Source organism: Periophthalmus magnuspinnatus, chromosome 17 (genome assembly GCF_009829125.3).
Source record: "Periophthalmus magnuspinnatus isolate fPerMag1 chromosome 17, fPerMag1.2.pri, whole genome shotgun sequence".
Classification (NCBI taxonomy): Eukaryota; Metazoa; Chordata; class Actinopteri; order Gobiiformes; family Gobiidae; genus Periophthalmus; species Periophthalmus magnuspinnatus.
The window spans coordinates 10184329-10204690 of record NC_047142.1 but is presented as its reverse complement, the minus strand read 5'-3'; the positions used below and the strand labels follow the sequence as shown (position 1 = coordinate 10204690).

The 20362-nt window shown below is 39.1% G+C and overlaps 1 protein-coding gene across 1 annotated transcript in view; it reads right to left on the bottom strand.

Annotated features, from left to right (window-relative positions):
• Nucleotides 1-20362, bottom strand: part of myo10 (myosin X) — a 119860-nt gene that overhangs the window by 44192 nt on the left and 55306 nt on the right. The window contains exon 4 of the mRNA XM_033982865.2: nt 7555-7742. Within this exon, the coding sequence (XP_033838756.1) occupies nt 7555-7742 (188 nt within the window). The remainder of the gene's footprint in view (nt 1-7554; nt 7743-20362) is intronic.

Here is a 20362-nt window from a genome sequence, read left to right as displayed (position 1 = left end):
CTTTAAGAAGTTCTGCCATATTTAGACTATAGTGCAAGTAAATACACAGATACAAAAAGCAGAATATGTAGTCTGATGTCCAATTTTGGGTCAGTATATAGAGCCAATTTTGATTATTTTCCCTCATATTAAAATGTTAATATACAGCTTGTGTGTATTTTTTAGGCAGCAGATCGACCAAAACAAAGTATCGGCCTGTTCTGGAGATTTAAGGCTTATTTAAGGCCTATAGCTCATATGCTAAAAAGTCCAAATATTGACCTGCTATCGATCTATCTCTAATAAAAATGAAAAATAAAATGCATGGACATAAAAGACATTGCCGCTCCCTATTGGTTATGTGTACTTGAGAGTAACCTGTAAAAGTCACACAGTTATCTTAGTCTGTCTCAGAAGTTGGTTGCTTGAATTTTAAAAGCCTAATATCGGTTTGTGTCTGAGTTACGATACTTTTGACAAGCCTACTGTAAGTTAGTTAAATGTCTCTGTTGTCCATTCAGCAGCAATAAACAAAAACTCTACTTCATCCAACAAGTACCAGAACACATAAAGACTCTGAAAAGGCCAACTACATCAACACAAAAACTCCACTCACGAGCTGCCAACTGTGAACAGCCCCTTTAAATCTCTCTCTTTTAAAACCTCTGGCTCTCTGCCCCATTGTCCAACTTCACACTGGTGTTGTCATGATACTAAAATGGTAGTACTTTCTTTTCTATTCCCATGTGTCCTTATATCTGTGTAATCCCTCAGTGGTCCAGGTAGGTTCCATAGTGGTCCATGTGTGTATACTAGTCTGTGTCTTATACTTGTTCTGACACAGCTCAAGATCATTATAAAGATATTCAAGAAAGGTTTATTTCTGTCCTGTGAACTTTTTTAGAATTGATACCTGCTCACATGAGTATCTAGTTCAAGTAATGATACTTTTGACAGTTGTACTTTAAACCATAGACTGTATAAAGAAGTGGACAAAGGGAGTTTGACATCACTCATAGTGTTCGGCTCCAGTCAAATGATAATAATGATAATGATAATGATAATGATAATCTGGAGTGAGACTGTTGAAGGTAACACCCCTTCCTGCCCGCACCTATATTTTAGCTGGGAGCTGGCGCTTAGCAACAGTGTCAATCAAACCTGTTGCTAAGGCTACGAAAGAAGAAGAAGAAGACGCTTGATTTGTCTGTTATTAATGTTCATATGTTGATTTAGGGACACAATAGCACAATAAATATACCAAGATAATGTACAGAGAATTCATGTAAAGTGAAGTGGAGTCGTTGGAGCCGGAAGTGCACCCATGCTCACTTCCTGTTTCGAACGCGGTGGCTAGCAGGTTAGCTATGTCCATTTATATATACAGTCTATGCTTTAAACAGAACCTAAGACCTAATGAACTAAAGGAAACCTGACCCAGTCGTGTAGGAAAATCCGCTCAAAAATGCCATTGGATATTGTATACAAGAGCAGAATGACCTCACATAAGCTGATTTGGGTTTTCAACAATGTAAAGCAGATTAAATGACGGTAAAAGGTGATAAAACGTGAGAGAGTGCTACAGGAGGAGGAGGAGAAAATGGCCGACAGAAGTCCAGTATTTTAAAAGAGTATTGTTGTTGGTGTGGTTAAACATTTTGGGGTTGGCCACAAATTGTATGTGTTAACCAGAGTGAAATTACAGCGAAGAAGAGACAAACAACAAAATACTATCACATGTTTAAATTGTACTATGGCTTTAAGAAGATCTACCACATACTGAAATATTTAGACTATAGTGCAAGTAAATACACGGATTCAAAAACTCCTTGGCAAGTATTTTGTGACATTATTAATAGTAGTGTTAGTAGTAGGAGGAGTACCAATAGTATCTAGTTGCAGAATTTGTAGTAGCAGCATAAAGAATCTAGAAATACTAATACTAATAGTATAGTTGTTTTGGTATATGAAGTAGCAGTTGAGTATATTTGATGTATGATGGACCAAAATAGGCAGATGTAAAATGTACAGTAATTACAATAGTTCAGTAGTAGTAGCAGCAGTAGTAGTAGTAGTAGTATCAGGTATCAGTAGCAGAAGTAGTAGCAGCAGTAGTAGTTGTAGAAGTAGTAGTAGTAGTATCAGGTATCAGTAGCAGTAGTAGCAGTAGTAGTAGTAGAAGTAGTAGTAGCAGTAGTAGTAGTAGCCGTAGTAGTAGTAGTAGCAGCAGTGGTAGTAACCGTAGTAGTAGTAGTAGCTGTAGTAGTAGTAGTAGCAGTAGCAGTAGTAATAGTAGTAGTAATAGTAGTAGCAGCAGTACCAGTATCAGTAGCAACAACAGTAGTAGTAGCAGCAGTATGATAGAAATGGTGACACAAGTAGGTTTTGTAGTAGTAGTAGTAGTAGTACCAGTATATGGTTTAGTAGTGTTACATTTAGTGGCATCATGAAGTAGTGATACTTTTTAGTAGTACTATCAATTAACTGCAGTAGTAGAATTGTGAGAAGCAATGGTAGTACTAGTTAAAGCAGCACTCCAATAGCAGTACTAGGAAAGATTGTTTTGTTGAAGTACAATGCAGCAGCAGTAGTACTAGTACGATTAAAGTTGTACAACAGAAGCAGTAATAGTGCCATATAGTAAGATTTCATTCAATACTTTTTATCCATTTGTTTCAAAGTGACCATGGCAAAACAAAATATATGAAAATAGAAGGCCTCAAAATGGCGCCGTTAAACAGGAAGCAGAAACCAATCAAAGCTTTGTATTTCTACTCCAAAATTTCAACCGTGACTATATACATTTTGAAATACTTCTACACAATATGGACTTACCGTACTCCCTCCACTTTGGATTAGATAGATCCCGTATATACCCCACCAGTCTCCACATGGAGCGATTAAGCCGCCCGCTAAGACACGCAAGAATGTTCATCTTTAAACAAACACCTCCATATCTTTTCCCATCATGCTTTGCTGCTCTTGCAAAAAAAAAAAATGGCTGTTTGAAATCCCTGGAGTAAATCTGGCAGGTATGTTTTCACAGGCCTTGACCCCGCATGCCGCAGTAATTAACCAATGAGGAGGGGTCCAGCATTCAACCCACAACCTCAAGTGTCAGAGGTCAGGGGTCGCGCACACAACACAAGATAACGCTCCAGGACTCTGAAATGGAATTGGAAAAAGATAATTGTTTTGGAAAGGTAACGTAATCAAGTCTGTAGTTTTTCAAGGTAACGGGAGGTGAAGGTGTTTTTTGACTAGAAAAAAATGTATGTTGATTCTTGAAAAAAAAAAAAGTCTGGCTTGTTTCTAAGCTACTAGTATGTTGTCCAAAATGTTCCGCAGTATGACATTAAACTTATCTATCCCTACGTAAACATTAAGGAGAAGTTACAAGCCAGATCTATAAAGAGGCGACCCCACTCACAGTAAGAATACATGTTTTTTCAAATAATTTTTTCACATTTTAAACACTTGTAATTGAATAAATGCAAGATAGATCAGTTTAATGGCACGCTGTGGAACATTACAACATCTCTGTGGAGACAAGTGGGTGGTGTGCCCTCCACGAGAAAAGTTACATAGTGCACTATTTAAAAAAACACAAAAAACACAACAATGAAAGAGTGAAATGACTTGAATTCCAGATTTCAACTTTGACCAGCTTGATGAGATAAATGCATCTTTTCAGTTGCAGTGATCTCACCTAAACCGAAAGGCGGTGTCGTAGAAATATCTTGAAAACTGCTCAAATGATGAAACTCATAATTGTAATTTTAAGTTATTAACACTTCACTAATTCACTGATTTTATGAGGCATTATTGAGTGGGAAAATCATTCTCTAGTTTTAACCAATGCATCTCTTGTGTTTTTGTAACAAACTGGACGATTATCCTATTAACATCCTCGCCTATGACATCACAATATTCTATAGGCCAATCATATTTAATACAGACAGAGGCAGCAAAAAGGAATATTGTTAAAATGCAGCTTTTTGTTGTAATACAGGGAGTTCTTGGGTCTAGTCACTAATATGAGTTTATATGAGAATTCAAAATGTTACTGATGGTGTTTAAATATGTGCACTCTATGGGTCCTCTTTATTCGAGTGAGTTACTGGAGCCCTATACTGCACCCAAAGCCCTGAGTTCAGAGGTCAACTGACCAGCTCCTGACAGAGCCCTTTCTATGGCAGCGTCCAGACTATGGAACAGCGCCCTCTGCCTGTCAGATCGTCTCAGTCTATAGTGCAGTTTAAGACCAGACTAAAAACCCACCTTTTCTCCCTGGCATCTTAAGTTGTATTTTAAATGTGTTATATAAATAAAGCTGAATTGAACTAATAGAAATGATCAGGTTCAACATTTGTGAATTTACCTTTTGGATATTTCATGGCAAACTACATAGGGATAGTGAAATCTGGGAGTATGACATAAAAAAACAAAAACAGTTTAATAGTGTAATTTTGCAAGATCAATCAAATGGCCAAAGAACCATGGCCTCACTGTGAATTTAATCTGGTGCATTCAGCTGGGCACTTTCCCTTTTGTTCTATGTGGTTTGTGGACTATAAACACAGGGAGTGTAATAACCACTAATTGTGAGGGGGACCAATCTGAGAGCCAAACTGTTGAGAAATGCCACCAAGAAGAAACCAGAAACACAGAAAGGGTTTGGAAACACGTGAAAGAAACAGTTTATGAAAATTGATCTGGGAACACAAAAGGGAATTCCTACATGGTCAACTAAACATAATAAATATTACTCTACTAAGACACTAAAAATGAATATTACTGTTGTCATGATACTAAAATTTCAAACTCTCTTTCTTTAGACAATAGAATGTGATTTTCAGCATTAAATGGTAGTACTCTCTTTTTTCTCTCTCTGGCAGTGAAGCGCTATCGTAACACTGAAAATAAAAACTTTTTCTGCTTTGTGCTAACTTAGCTTTGTTAATCTAATGTGGCTAATAGGCTAAATGTAGTTAGGAGCTAAACCCACCCCTACCACTTCCCTCACCTACGCTTTGTCTATGCCTTGTCTATGGTCAGTGTATTGTGCAGTAGCCCCTGAACAGCAGGACGTAGAGGATAAGAGAGTGAACTTAAACACAAAAGTAGTATGCTCCTATTGTTGGAAAGACAAAGCTCTCGTTGTCACACAGATTTACTAGCTGTAGTTGCCCAAGTTATTCGTGGTCAACCGAATCGAGGAGGCAAAAGCTCTGAAAAACTATTCCGTATCTCTATGTATCTGATCCCAGACTGCACTCACAAGACTACACCTGCACTGGGATTCATGCAAAACTACTATTTATACAGAAAAATGTACTCAGGCATGACTAAACGACTAAAGGCTTACAGCCCTACATCTACTACAATGGAAACACAAAATGTTCCGAATGTAACTATGGTTCTACGAATCTTGAATTAACGCCAGAATGTTGTGATTTGTCTGATAAAAAAATGACCAAATATCGCTTTTAATTTAAATTTCATGAACATAAACAAGCCATACTATTAATCGGGTCCATTCAAACGCAAAAGAGTATCAAAAATATGTCTTCCTCCAAAGTTTGAACTCCAAACTACACGCTTTTACCGCTTAAAAAGACCCAAGCTGATCACTGATGATAGTAAAACCGGATCTTGGTTTGATTTAAATGTGATTAATTAATGGTTTATACTGGTACATACATAAATTACATCATTCCCAAAGGTCCCTAAGGTCTTCTTCCTCTGTCACAAACTTCTCAAGATCATCTCCTACTTAAATTTACACCATTTTCAAAGTGGCTTCTCGTAAAACCCAGCCCCTCGCACAAGAGAAGCCTAGTGAATGTGCCAGCGCCGTGTCCAAGAACCGTAAATCTACAACGCAAGACCCAGGAAGCCCGCCCGTCGCACTGAGGCATTGTGGGTAACCAGATCCGGAGAGAGGGAGGGAGGAAGGGAGCGGATGCCGAGACTGCTAACATGCTACATCTGCTCATTAATGCTAATACCTGCCCATGCCATGCCCGACCGCGGTGCCTAGCTCCTAAGTTATATATACGGCTAATTTAAGAGAGCTGCTCCCAACCGCAAGAGGAGAAGAAAGTGCAGGAATATGCCAGCGAAGCAGGTCTAAGCAGAGTAATAAGGTAATAAACATGAAGAAACAATCAGGACGCTGTAGGAAAGTACTTATGGTGAAGTGAGCTATGGTAAAACATGCTGACTCAAATTACAACAAAACACTAATGGTTTCTATAGGAATCAATGACTATGCCAACGTGGAATGGATCTTAGAGCTAAGGTGAGTGTTTTGTGTTGACGAAAATATTCAAATTATAAAACGAAACTCGCAATGCCGTTTTTTAAAGGTCCTATAATACACAAAAGTGATTCTTGTGAGCTTTAAGTGGTGTTATAATGGCTACCTTTTATGTTTTATTCAGCAAAGATAGGCAATTCCAGGGCTGAAATTATCCAAATAATTGTAAGGAAGGATTTTAAAAACACAGTGGAGCACTTCTTGTATTACCACATGACATCACAAGGTGGAACAGAGTGTTTTCTGTCTGAGAGAAGAACTAAATATGCAGGGTTTGTGTGTTAAATGTGTAAAAACACAACTCTGGATATGTTTTTGATAAAGAAACAATATTATAACATAGATTATAATGTGGGCCCTTTAAACCAACTGATCCCCTAGTTCTCACACTTAATTGCAAGTGGACACTTACTCTTAAAGCTACACTGTGTAACTTTCTGGAGGTGGCACATCCACACCATCTGCATGATTCCATTGAACAGAACGTTAAAGCTATACTACAGAACAGTCTTCATGGAGATAGATACACTTTTATGCCATGCTGTGAAATATTATAGCCAAAAGAGCAACATTTCCATGGAAACAAGCAGGAAGAGGCCCTCCTCCAGGCAAGTAAGAGTCAAGTTTGTGGAGGTGCGAGTCCGTTCGCAGTAAGGATGCGTGTTTGACTATGTTTTTTGTACTATAAAAACATCCAAAATGAAAAAAAACTGCACATGGTTTTACTTTAGTCTATTTTTGGGATAAAAAGTTTGACAATGGGACTTTACAGATGCACAGTGGAATTTTTCAGGTGGAGAGAACACTACCCTCTTGCCTCCAAAGAGATTTCATTGCTTCTCCTAATATCATACAACCGTATGGCATTAAACAAGCAGGTGGTGGCTCCAGAAAAGTTACACAGTGTACCTTTAAGTATCACAATAAAATGGGGATCTTTTAGTGTGGGACTAGTTTAGACCTTGGTGTTTTATTGCTGTTTCAGATCAGATTTAACCTGGGTAGTTAATCATTTGTCAAAAATGTAGTATTTTCAAGTACACTCATTTCAGTCCATTTAGAATAGTATAAATCCTAGTGTCGCAAACCAGTAGCATCAAATGTAAAATGACTTCTCTATGGGAGCTGAAACGTCTTCGATGCAAAAACAGTGTCCAGATGACCACAGCTGAAGCCTTCTCTACTCATAAGAACTCTAATATCTAGTGAATTATTGCCGTTATTTGAACCCACAGTATATTGTAAACACTGACCTGATGAGCACACACTGGTTGAGCGGCCTCCTCCACAGAGCTCGGTAGCACTCGTTGGCGATGGCGTAGATGTGCGGGCTGATATCTCCTAGGTGATGGGCGCTGTAGCGGTCCACGGCAGAGCGGTCGTACAGGCCCGGGAGGTTCTGGTACGGGTTCACCGCAGCCAGAATGGACCCAATGTATGTCTGAGGAGAGGAGACAAGAATACAGTGTGAATACAGAGACATATTGTAGGTACACTGTGGAAATATGAACAGAGTTATTAATGACATCCTGATGGAGACTGGACATTTGACTGAAACTGAGTTGTATCATCGCCTTAGAATTAGAATGTTCTGATATTTAGGTTTAACTGTGCTTGTGTCCGCTCTGTAGTTATAATCTATGAACCTTTGGATCATTATGTTGTAATTTGCACATTTTAAATCATAATATTCATCTAAAACAACCTAAATAAAAGAAACAAGTCCAAAACTGAAGTACCCAATGGGAGTTGATGTCGCTGTAACCGTCATCACAAAACCAGTCAGCTGCTACAGTCAGATAGCTGCACATCACTCTAGAGGGCAGCGGGGTTTTTTCCATTTGTATCAAAATGACTGTGATGCTGTTGAATCCTAAATGTATAACTAATAAAGAAAATAAAATTGAAGAATGAATTATGTCACAGTCGGCCTGTATCAGTGGAGGTGAAAAAGGGGGTTGATCTGCAAAATGGCATCTTGAAAATAAGTGTTTAAAAATTGCTCAAACGTGCACGAATTACTCCAAATACAAGTAAATGAAAGGAAACAACTAGAGCAGAGTTAAAAGCTCTGAAAAGTCCATTTTGCATAACAGGTGTGCTTTAAAGTTCTTCTGACTACTCCTGCGTCTCAGCTTCCTGTTATATGCAACATTTTTCCCACAAGACTTTTTCCCACAAAAAATATATAATATTCTGTTGTTAATTGTTAATACACATTTGTAAAGCAATACAAAAGTTTCATTTTCTTTACAAAAATATTCACAGTAGACTTAAAAAAAGGAAAAAAAGGGAAAAAAAAGAAAAAAAAAAGTTTACATGTGATTTTCAGTGCTAAAATAAAGGGTGAAATTATTTTATTAGCAAGTTATCAAGTTATTTATTTGTTAAGAATTGATTTGTCAGCTGGTAAACACTGTGTTACTGCTCGCTAAACTAAACTACTGAACTTAATACCTGGGAAAAACAACGCATGTGACTTCAATCTAAAATCCAATCTAGCTAAGTTTGTTGACAGATTCCTTAGCATTAAAAGCTAATTTAAGCTAACCAGTAAATTACTAAACAACTCCAAATCCTTATAAACATCTAAATTACAGTAAACTTGCTCTAAACTGGAAACAGTTTCAGGCTTTTTCCACATCTTTGCTTTTATAAACAGCCTTCAACCAAACTTTCAAAAACTATTGAAATGTTCTGACAGAATATGATTAGACTTGATTATGGGTTAACACAACTATGAGCTGTTCAAGTGTCTGCTGCGTTAAACAGGGGAATTTCCCAGTGTCTCAAATCTCCAATTACGCCTGAACGCTCCCTGAGGACAGACCAGGACTCATAGAACTGTGTGGTGAGATGCCATTAACGTTAACCACATTAGAGCTATAAGAGGACACTGTTTATTAATGAACTAGGCCTGCAGACACTGCAATAAACACAAGACTTGCTAACATTTAAATGTATAACCAAGAATGGACAGTTGTCATGTAAAATAACTCCTTATGGCAAAGAGCTAATGGAGAATTAAAGAGCTAATGGGTAATTATAAGGCAGCAAAAACTAAATATAGATATGGGGAGATGTTTAAAATACACTAGTTTAAGTTCTATCCATCTTGGTTGCTCCAGATGTGTTGTGTTCATTCAATTTAAAATGTTTTAGTGTTTTTACTGCAAAAAAATATGACACTAAAATCTTGTTTTCATAGAGATATACTCTATATATAAATGAACATAGCTAATCTGCTGGCCGTCACGTTCCAGATAGGAAGTGAGCGTGGACGCAGTTTGGGCTCCACTGACTCTGGCTCCAATTCACTTTACACTGAAAAACTGTGGCCTCTCTCTCTCTGTAGCTGCTGCTGTCAGGCTCGTCATTTTGGTCTTAAAATGTTTGTATTAACCCGCTCTACATGATCCTTGGTGGTTATTTCCAATTGTGTCCGTAAATCAAGATATGAACAGTAATAACAGACAAATCAGGTGCAGGTTAGCAACAAGTTTCTTTGAGAGTGTTTCATAAAAGCCCTGCTAAACCAGCGATGTGTGCGGGAAGGGGCATTACCTTCAACGGCCCCGCTCCAGATTGGCTCTTTGGTTGCTATGATACTTGCGATCAGAATTCCTAATATGGAACTTGGCTCCAAATTCGCCCCTATAACTGTTAGCCTCGACATGCTTCATTTGACTGGAGCTGAACACTATGGGTGACATCACTTAGTCCACTTCTTTATACAGTCTGTAGTTTAGGTATTATAATCACAGCTGAACCTGTGTTGCAAGAGTCGTAACCTACAGATAAAGACACATACAACATTTCTCATTGTCAGTAAATAGACAGGCCTCATGTGAAATCTCAGAACCTCCAGAGTTCACTCACTGAGCTGCACAGGCTGCACTAGCACTGATTCATGATTGGCTGCAGGTGCTGGGGTTTAGGTAGTGACCATTCAGATCAGAGACTGGCATTTTAGGTTTAAACCAACTGGATTTCAGCATTGAAACTAGGAACCCAAATGAGAGACGCATGTGAGGCTCATTCTCCTTTGTGATGGGTCTTGACAACCAAAACACAAAGTAGTAACATAAACAACTTGACCACATGTCCAGTGTTTTTGTAATTAAGAAAAATCAGCATTATAATTGTTACCAGTTGGGCTTTATTTGCTTTGAACGTGTCTGCCTCACACAATTAGGTCAAGTTTATGAAATTTCAAATCTAAATCTTACATAGGGTTCATTTAAAGAGTTGTGGGTGGGCGAATATTCTTCATTCCCACACATAACCAGTGGCAGGTTTAAGACATTTGAACGCACCACCTTCACAATGTAAATCTCAAGTTCCTTACATCAGCACTAAGTTATGTCCGACTACCACAGCAGAAGACATTCAAACACCTGAGACCAACCAATCACAGCACTTTTACCTCCACTTACAACCAATCAGACATCAGTTAAGAGCAGAGGGGGCGGGACCAGTTTTAATTGATTCCAAATGGTAGTGATTTATGGCCTTAAGCACAAGTATTTCTTGGTTAGGTCGTGTGATTCCTTGTCAGGTCATTATAGGGTCAATGCTTTAAAATTTATGACAGAAATTCCTCAAATAGTATTTCGTATTACTATGAAAACATTTCGAACCATTCCAACTTGCACTCATATGTTAGTGAGGTCGTCTATATGTCAGATACAAGCACACTGATATGAAATAGCGTCAGGAAATAGCAGTAAATATTATGAATCAGCTCCATATGGTTTTCTACTGTTTATTTTCACTCGAGGTCACTGGAACAATTAGAACGATTCAACTGGATAATTTAATAGCGTCAAGCACTTTGAGTCTAATTCATGCAACTATGACTCCTCAGTGGTATACGCTAATAGTGGTGCCATAGACTGAATATGTAAACGGACATAGCTAACCTGCTAGCTGCCACGTTCCAGATAAGAAGTGATCATGAGCGCGCTTCCGGCTCCATATACTCTGGCTCTAATTCGTCACCCCTCTTTCCGTAACTGCTGCTGTCAGGTTTCGTCATTTTGGGGTTAAATTAATCTGCTCTACATAATCCTGGTGTTTTTATTTCACTATTGTGTGCGTAAATCAAGATATGAACATTAACAACATTAAGTCATGTTATAATGTTGTTACATCCTCAAAAACATACCTGGAGCTGTGTTTTGTTTCATTCACACATGTTTGAGTAACACTTTATTATTTGTCTGTCTGCATCACCAAAGCTCAAAATGCTTAGTTCAACCTTGTGACGTCATGAAGTGATAGTTTTCAAATTAACAGCTACTTTTTACCTTTATTTCAGTAGAGATTGGCAATTCCAGGGCTGAAATTATCCAAATAATTCCAGTGAAGGTGTATGAAGTTTAAAAACACAGTGGAGCACTTCCTGTATTACCACATGATGACATCACAAGGTGGAACAGAGTGTTTTCTGTCTGAGAGAAGAACTCAGCCTAAATATGCAGGTTTTGTGTGTTAAACATGTGAAACAAAACTCAACTCTGCAGGGCTGTAGGTATCAAGTTTAGTGTGATGATCAGAGGGAAACAGACGTCTAACAAAAATGCAAAAATTTTGGTATATGCAGATACGAGCAAGAGCAACATACAAAGTTCACAAAAATCTGAGAATGAAGGACATGTTTTGCTAAAGCTACACTATGTAACATTTCTGGTGGAGGGTCCATCACCTGCTTATCTCCATGGAGCCGTTATTGCTTTGCCTGCAATGTACCACAGTATGACATTAAACATAAACACACCTTCTAGACAAACAGGTGACGCTACCAGCCCAAGGTTATAGGTGAGATCTGTGGAGAGGCAAGCCCTGAGAATGCATATTTTTCAAGACTTGACATGTTTTAGCAAGATAGAGGATAAGTTGAAAGTACCTGATTTTACTTTGCCTTAAAAACATGAAAAATATAAGTCCAAAGCTATTCCTCACTTACCTTATGCATTCAGAACATTGTAATTATTCACTGCAATGAGTTTACAAGCACTTTTCACAATTTTCAGGGACCAGTGTGGAGTTTTGCACAGTGATACTAACAACAACTAGCGTTCTATTGTGTACTTCCTGATTATCGCACAATAAAACGATTAAAATTAGATGCAGACCGTACACAGCGGGCTTATTTTGACCTCAAGAGCTGCTTATACGATATATATATCTGTTGTGGGGAAAGCCAAATTTTACTCATACACATGGGAAACGGGGCCTTTAATGCCATACTGTGGAGCATTCCCAATTTATCAAAAAATTCAGAACAGCTCCCATGATTCTGTTTTAGTCACTGGCTCATACTTTCAAACCACATCTCCAAACAAGGCCTCACAGAAAACCTTCAAACATCTCCTGAACCAGCTGCACGTGAACGCCCCACCAGACCCCGTCCCATTGTAAACAGTTTATATCCCACAGCTCCATTCACCTGCGCCGTTTACACTGGTCTGCGTGTGAGCGATACACAGCCATGTTTTACGGTGCCGTAAAAGCCCTGCGCTGGAAAACACAGCCAATATTTGTCATGTAAATATCCAACCGCTCGTCTGCTCCATTTGCATGGCAGGGAAGTGGGTCAGTGAGGCAGTGGGGCATTCAGGACACTGCGGAAATATGAGCGTCGCCTGAGGTCGGCTCGTTTCAAATTAAGTTGAGTTTTCACAATCAGATTCAATCATAGAGGCATGCTAGATTTGTCCACATACAGAGTGAAGATGGAACAGTATTATTAAACTCATGAAGACCTCTGATCGGATTTTGGGTTCACACGCATACGATGAAATTAAAGTTTGAAAAAGTGAACTGAAATAAGCTTCTCAAAATTCTCAATGTCTAGAAATGATTCATTCAGATACCAAACTTTGTGAGGGTTTAGCTACAGTGGTGGAGCGTAATGAAGTAAAAGTAGTAAAGCACCGTACTTAAATAAACATTTCAGGTATCTGTATTTTACTGTGTGGATTTTAACGTGGATACTTTTTACTTTAACTTCACTACATTTGAGAGCATGTATCTCTACTTTCTGCTCCACTACATCTTTGAACTGTACTGAAAAGCAAAAAAGCACTTTTCATTTGATTTGAGGGATTATTTTTACCATTTTCGTGGTAATGTTTTCGAGTTGAAGCTTCATCTTTGAGAAAAAACCAAAATAAATACACAAAATTTATAAGAAAAATGATTCGTATTGTTACTGTGGCCAAAACATGTATCATTTTTAATCAGTATCACTACATTTAATACTAACAAATTAACAAAACTTGTATGAAATACTTCTACTTTTTACTCTAAAAGTACATTTTTAAATGGGTATTTAAATCCTTTTACTTAAGATGATGTTTTACATGTGATACTTTTATTTTTACTTCAGTAACTTTTTACCACTGAACTTTTACTTAAGTAACAAAACTGAGTACTTCATCCACCACTCTTTAGCTATATACATAATCTGGGGAGCGAAAATGGCCGCCAAACTGCGCCAGGACTATTAACACACTACATCCATAACGAAGGTGGGTGAAGTGTCTTGCTTAATTATACAAAGGCAGTATGAACTACCTGACTACATTGACCTAACTAGTCTTCACAAGCACTGGAGGCAATGGCAGAACAACCAGTCAACTTTTGGATTAATGAGTGGAGCAAGAGTGGTGTTGTTTAAGTTTGGAGTGAAGCGTCAGGAGCCAGGCCTCGTAACAGTAGAAGCACAGACACAAGCATTTACAGCGACAAACTCACAAATCAGAAGCAGATGAGGGAGCGGAGCATGTGACAGGGCTTTCAACAGGCTCAAGCTTCAGACAGGAGTAATAATCTACGCTTTTGGGTTGAAAACTACAGGGTTTGACAAGTTAGTGTTGTCACATCTCTTAGGCTGTAGCCCCACAGTACTAAAAAGTGCAGCATTATTGACAGGAAAGAACCTAATTTACACAATTTTCGATCTATGTTATAATGTTTCCTCATCAAAAACATACCCGGAGTTGTGTTTTGTTTCTTTCACTCCTTGCATATTTAGGCTGTTCATTTCTCCAAGTGCTCCACTGTGTTTTTAAACTTCATACACCTTCACTAGAATCATTTAGGTAATTTCAGCCCTGGCAGAGCATTTTGAGCTTTGGAGATGTAGACAGACTAATAATAAAGTGTTACGCAAACATGTGTGAATGAAACGAAACACAATTCCAGGTCTGTTTTTGAAGAGGTAACAGCATTATAACATGAATTGAAGCTCACAAGAGTCAATTTTGCGTAATATAGGACCTTTAATAGATGTATACAGTGACTTAGAGTTTACAAAAAATAGCAACCTCATCATAAAATGTTTGAATTGAATATTTCCCCCCCCCCACGTATTTGAGCAAAATTTGTCTTGCCTTAGTACAGATATATTCTATGAGCAGCTCTTTCAAATGAACTAGTTCTGTTTTTAAAGATACCATCTATAATTAGGGTGGCCCACCTGCTCCAGTTGCATTCTCACATATCACCACTAGATGCTATCTATGTTACTTCTGTCCTATAGTGTGCTTTGGCCCTAGTGTGCTTTGGCCTGACAGAAGAAGACCAGAGAGCACACATGGGGGAGGAGGGGGGGTAAGGTTTCACATATCATCTACTGGTAAAGACAAAAAAAGTCAAATAAACTTTCAGATGTTAGTTTAAGACAATAGAAATCGCATATAGCACCTTTAAAGCTAGGCCATCAAATCATAACAAACTTCTGAAGTCACCTTTTCTTGGCAAACTGGAAAATACAGGCTGGATGAGTCCGTATTTTAGACAGGAAGTGGCATCATCAGAGCGCATTCCCCAAACAAAGGGGACTACAGAGGAGATCTGGTGAAGCGCGACGCCCCGTTAGCTGGATAAGATTTCATCCACATCTGACAGTGATCAGTGCAACCACGCTCCATTGAACAGAATAGGCCCAAGCTCAGCCCAGCCAAGTCTATCAGCCACTGCTTAATATACTGTAGATTTGTAAGACGTCTCCTTAGGGGGTTGCCATTTTTTTTTGGGGGGGGGGGACAAATATTTCAAGAAGTTTTGCAATACTTTTTATACTTAAACTGACAATGACGAATTCAAACATGTTCTGGAGGAGAGTGTACCATCTGGTTGTCTACATGGAGATGTAATTGCTTTCCATTAGGTCAGATACAAGTCAGATCTGTGGAGAAGAGAAGCGAGCCCACTCTCAGTAAGGATACATATTTTTTTCATTTCTGAGCAACAAAATCACCCTTGCTGTGAAACATTCCAGGCAAAGCAATGGCATCTACTTAAAGACAAGAAGGTGACACCCTCCACCAGATGTGCACTTTTGAAGCAGTCTTATTCTGCAAAATGGACTTTTATTATTCCTTCACTTTTCACATTTTAATCCTCTTCAGAGAACCCAGAACCTACATATAGCTATTTCAGTGTATACACTAATGGCACTATATTTACACCTGATTTCATCCATCCTACATGCCTTCCATTCCTGGTCCTGGGTCCATCCCCGGTGTCTGGGAGTTGGGAAAATGCAGGAGCAGTTGTTTGATGCAGTTTGTCAGTCAACACTGTCTGGAGTCCGCCGCGACGCAGGGAGCTTCTCCATGTTTATTTAAGGGACCGGAATCTTAAACAAATGTCAGAGTGTGCACTCACCAGAGTAACTAGAATGTAAATATGTATGTAGCTATGGCCTGGAGATATGTATGTTAAAGATGTTAACAGCATGAGAGGCAATTGAGTTCAGACCCAGAATTGACCCTTGTGGGCTTTTGTTGGAATCAATGGAAGAAAACATTGCGAGGGCTGTACTGAATATTTTGTCTGTCTGTATGTAATTATAAAACGTTTGAATCCTCCACAAAAAAGGAAGTAAGGCCGGTGTGTTGTTAGCATGCTAGTTGTTGTTAGCAATACCGTGATGTTAAACGCCGCTTTGTCGTCTGAAAGTTGTGAAAAGCGCTCATCAACTCATCACAATGAATAATTAGGATGCTCGGAATGCATTAGAAAAGTGAAGAATAACTTTGGATTCATGCCAACTCCATCTACTGGCAGCAGAGGGAATTGCCATGGGAGAAAAAAACGAATGTTAGTTAAAGAACATGCACGAACATGCTAATATAATCACGCAGTAGTAATGTAAAACTATGCTGGGCTTTTGTATGTTACATCACGAAGTGTTTTATGGCAGTTCAGGGGAAGCGTGAATGAAGCAAAACACAACTCCAGGTGTTTTTCTGATGATGGAACAATGTTATAACATGGGCAAATTTTTTCCATATGTGTCCTTTAACTACAAAATTTATCTACAAAACATTTATATTATCCAAGTATGATATAGCCAGGTAATCTTGCAACCACAAAAAACAACTAACACATAAGCCGGCGACATTCCTTTATAAGTCCTGGGTCAAATGGGATCACCATGAATCCCAGACAGTCCCCAGACCCCATGCGCTCTCTCCGGGCTGGGTTTAGGACCGTGTTTAGAGGAGTGGAAGTGTTATTGTTTAACTTGTAAAAGGAGAAGAACAGTGGAATGCGCTCATGTGCGGAGCTCGATGGTGCAGAGTGAGACCTCCTGTCCACACAGCAGCTGGACACAATCATACTCACTCATGTCTGTGTCCAATATACTGTTAATGCTATGTATACAGTCAGTGAGGGATGATGTACCTATGGAACCTTTCATGTATTTGTTCATGAATCAATTCCAAGTATGTCTACTTCCCTTTAAATTTTTGGCGTTGAAGGCAGTTACAGCCTACAGAGGGATATGACAGCCTACTACATTTGCCTTTCAACCAATCCCCGCTCAGGGCTGGTCGATATGGCAAAAAATCAATTCAAAGTTTCCCGTCCTTTCAATAAACCGCTCCTGACAAGTTGCCCAAGTATCATTGAAGGATGGGGCAAATGCAGAGGACAAATTTCCCAACAGGGACAGTAAAGTGTACCTTACCTTTGACCCATCCTTCAATACCTTTAAGGGAGTCAGTCAACAGTCAGGAGCAGTGGGACCGCAATGCAGAACCCAGGGACCAATTTTCAAATCTTAAGCTAATTGTCAGTGCCTAGCAAATTTACACTTATTTTTGTTGACCCTCCACAATTCATTTCCATGTTTCCGGACCTGCTCTCTAGCTAGCTTATACTGTGACCCAAAAATTCCACTCCTCTGGCCTGGTCTCGACTGCTGGCTCCGGGGGCGGTGGGAGGGAATCGTGTAGGTCAGGTTAGTGATGGATTGATTGGATAATGCCGACCATACGCACGGGAGCATTCACATGTGATTAAAGCTTTGGGTCTGAGGCAGGGGCAGGGAAACAAAGCGCTCCTTATGTCCTCCGCTTACGGCCTCCGCTGTGTGTTGCTGTGCCGTAGAAAAGTGCAGGGTCAGATGTGGTCATTAGTCTATATAAGAACAGAGACCAGACTGGAATGTGTGTCCCAGTTTCTTTGTTTTGGACCTGGGTCAATAGAGTTGCAAGGGCTTTGTGTGATAATTAGCCATTGTGTGACGCGGGACATATAAGAGCAACTGTGATGCTAGCAGAAAAATGGAAGTGGGATAGGTCTAGTTATTGGGCTGTTACGTTAAAATCTTCAAAGTGCACTGTGGAACACACTAGTAGCGTACCCTCTACCTGAAAAGTTACAAAGTATGCCACTAAAAGTATTTCCAAAGAGACATGACAAGTTACACGTTACATCTGTGTAAAGGCGAGATTGCTCACAGTCAGAATGGATGTTCATGTGATTTTTTTACTCCCTAAAAAAACACATACACACAAGTAAACACTACATAGAAACCTTAAATGTCGTACTCTGAAACATTCAAAACAAAGAAATTCATCTCTTTGGAGACAAGTGGGTAGCAGGCTCTTCACCAGAAAAGTTACGGTAAGCTACATTAGCATGGTCATCGTTAGCTAGTTTGGTCCTCTTCCAGTCACGGTTTGGTCCGGAGTTAGGTTTCGTTCAAGTTCTTGTTTGGTCCTGGCTTAGTCCTGATTAAAAGTTATTATGATACAGTACAGTTTTTCTCATGTTATTGTTCCTAATCGTATATAATGAACTAAACGATCAAACCGCAGTTCTTGTAGCGCTAGCCTACAACTAAACGCATTCCAAATTAGGTCAGTCACACACAAAAATAGAATCCTTTGAGTTTTTTCTTGGCCAGAGAGAGAAAGACTGTGAACAAGCGTGGAAAAACAGAAGCTAAAACAGTCTGAGTCATGAGGCTGTAAGCTAGCCGAGTCCAAGCTAACCGACTGCCAACTTAAATAACATCGCACCAATTCAGTTTTTCTCACAACTTATTTAGAATAATTAAAATGTATGCCTCTTTATAAACTTTGGACACTCTAGCACTGTTTATACACCAATTTGCAAGCTAACCAAGGAAAGCTAGCTACCATTGAGCTCTTTTGGCAAACAACATAATGCCTTTTCAACTGGGGTCTATGAAGTCCGGAGGCTGGCTCATGGTCAGTTTAAGTCTTAAATCAATCCAGACTAAAGTCGTCTCAGTGCTGAATAAATGTCCACTCTGTCTCACGTCCTCTTTTGTCTTATTTTGGTTTTGGACATCTTCCTAATGTTCAAACCTGCGCCCAAACAGCATAAGGGCCAGCCATTGAAACCACAGTCTTTAGAAAGAGCGTCAAAGCTAACATACAAACACACTAGCAGCTTCCTGTTTTTGGCTAGCAGCTCTTGGAGTCCAAACAACTGGTATTTGTGTACGGCCGCCGTGTCTAGGCTGTAAACAATTGTGATTTGCAAGATATTTTCTTAACTAAATTACACATTTTCAAGACACCTCAGGAGCTTCAAAGATAGTTAAACATATTTGTAGTAGTCTCCCATTTAAAGCTTCACTACGTAACTTTTCTAGTAAGGGTTCATCATCCATCCTTCTTCACACCCCCAAACTCTTGATGAACCAAACAGGCGAGATAGGATTAATGCCATACTGTGGAAAATTCTTAGCAAGCAATAACATCTGTTCTCCATGGAGACCAGCAAATGACAGGCCGTTAACCAGAATTGTTTGTGTCTTCAAAAGTTTACCTGAAGGAACGAAATGGGCTCCAAAACGTATACGATCTAGTAATCTATACTTCAACACTTTTTAAATAACTTAAACTTTAACTGAAATTGCTTGGTTTTAAAGTTCCAGAGAGATATTTCTTTCTTTTAAGCGTAGTTCTGTTGACAACCTTTTAAAACCTCCTCGTCTGGTCTCCTGGCCGATTTCTTATGTTGTCTGATTTTTCCTGTTGTGTCTGATTTTTCCTGTTGTGTCTGATTTTTCTTGTTGTGTCTGATTCTTCCTGTTGTTTTGTTTTTTGTGTCTTGGCGGCACGGTGACTGAGTGCCATCACTCATGTCTCACAGCAAGAAGGCTGGTTCGATCCCCGGGTCACCAGGCCTTTCTGTGTGGAGTTTTTCATGTTTCTCCCCGTGTCTGGATGGGTTTCCTCCGGGTACTCCGGTTTCCCCCATCAACCAAAACATGAACGCCCTTCGAGACAACTGTTGTTGTGATTTTGGGCGTTACAAAAATAAATGAATTGAATTGAATTGAAAACTATGATCCACAGGTGATCAGCTACTTGGCAATTTAAGAAACATTTGGCCACAATATGGTGTCTTTTTTAAATACTTAAAACCAGAAAATAGGCTGTGAAGTGAAATGATTTAGCTCTTGTTGCACACATGGAAACGTTTAAACCCTCGCCATGTAAATATTCAGCCATTTCACATAATTGAAGTCTAATTAAGCCATAATTTGCAGGATGGAGGGAAAGTGACGCTCTGGGAAAATCCAAACAGCATAATGTTGTTGTATACAATCACTCGAATTTTGGCTAGGCTATGTCTGAAAACAAAACCTGCAAAAATGACCAAAATGCATTGAAGCAACTGGGTATCATAGAATCATAGAAGTGGACATAAAATTAATATCCCATTTTTTTATGATTTCATTTTGAAAGGTCACTCAGTCATACTCGTGTTGGCGCGATA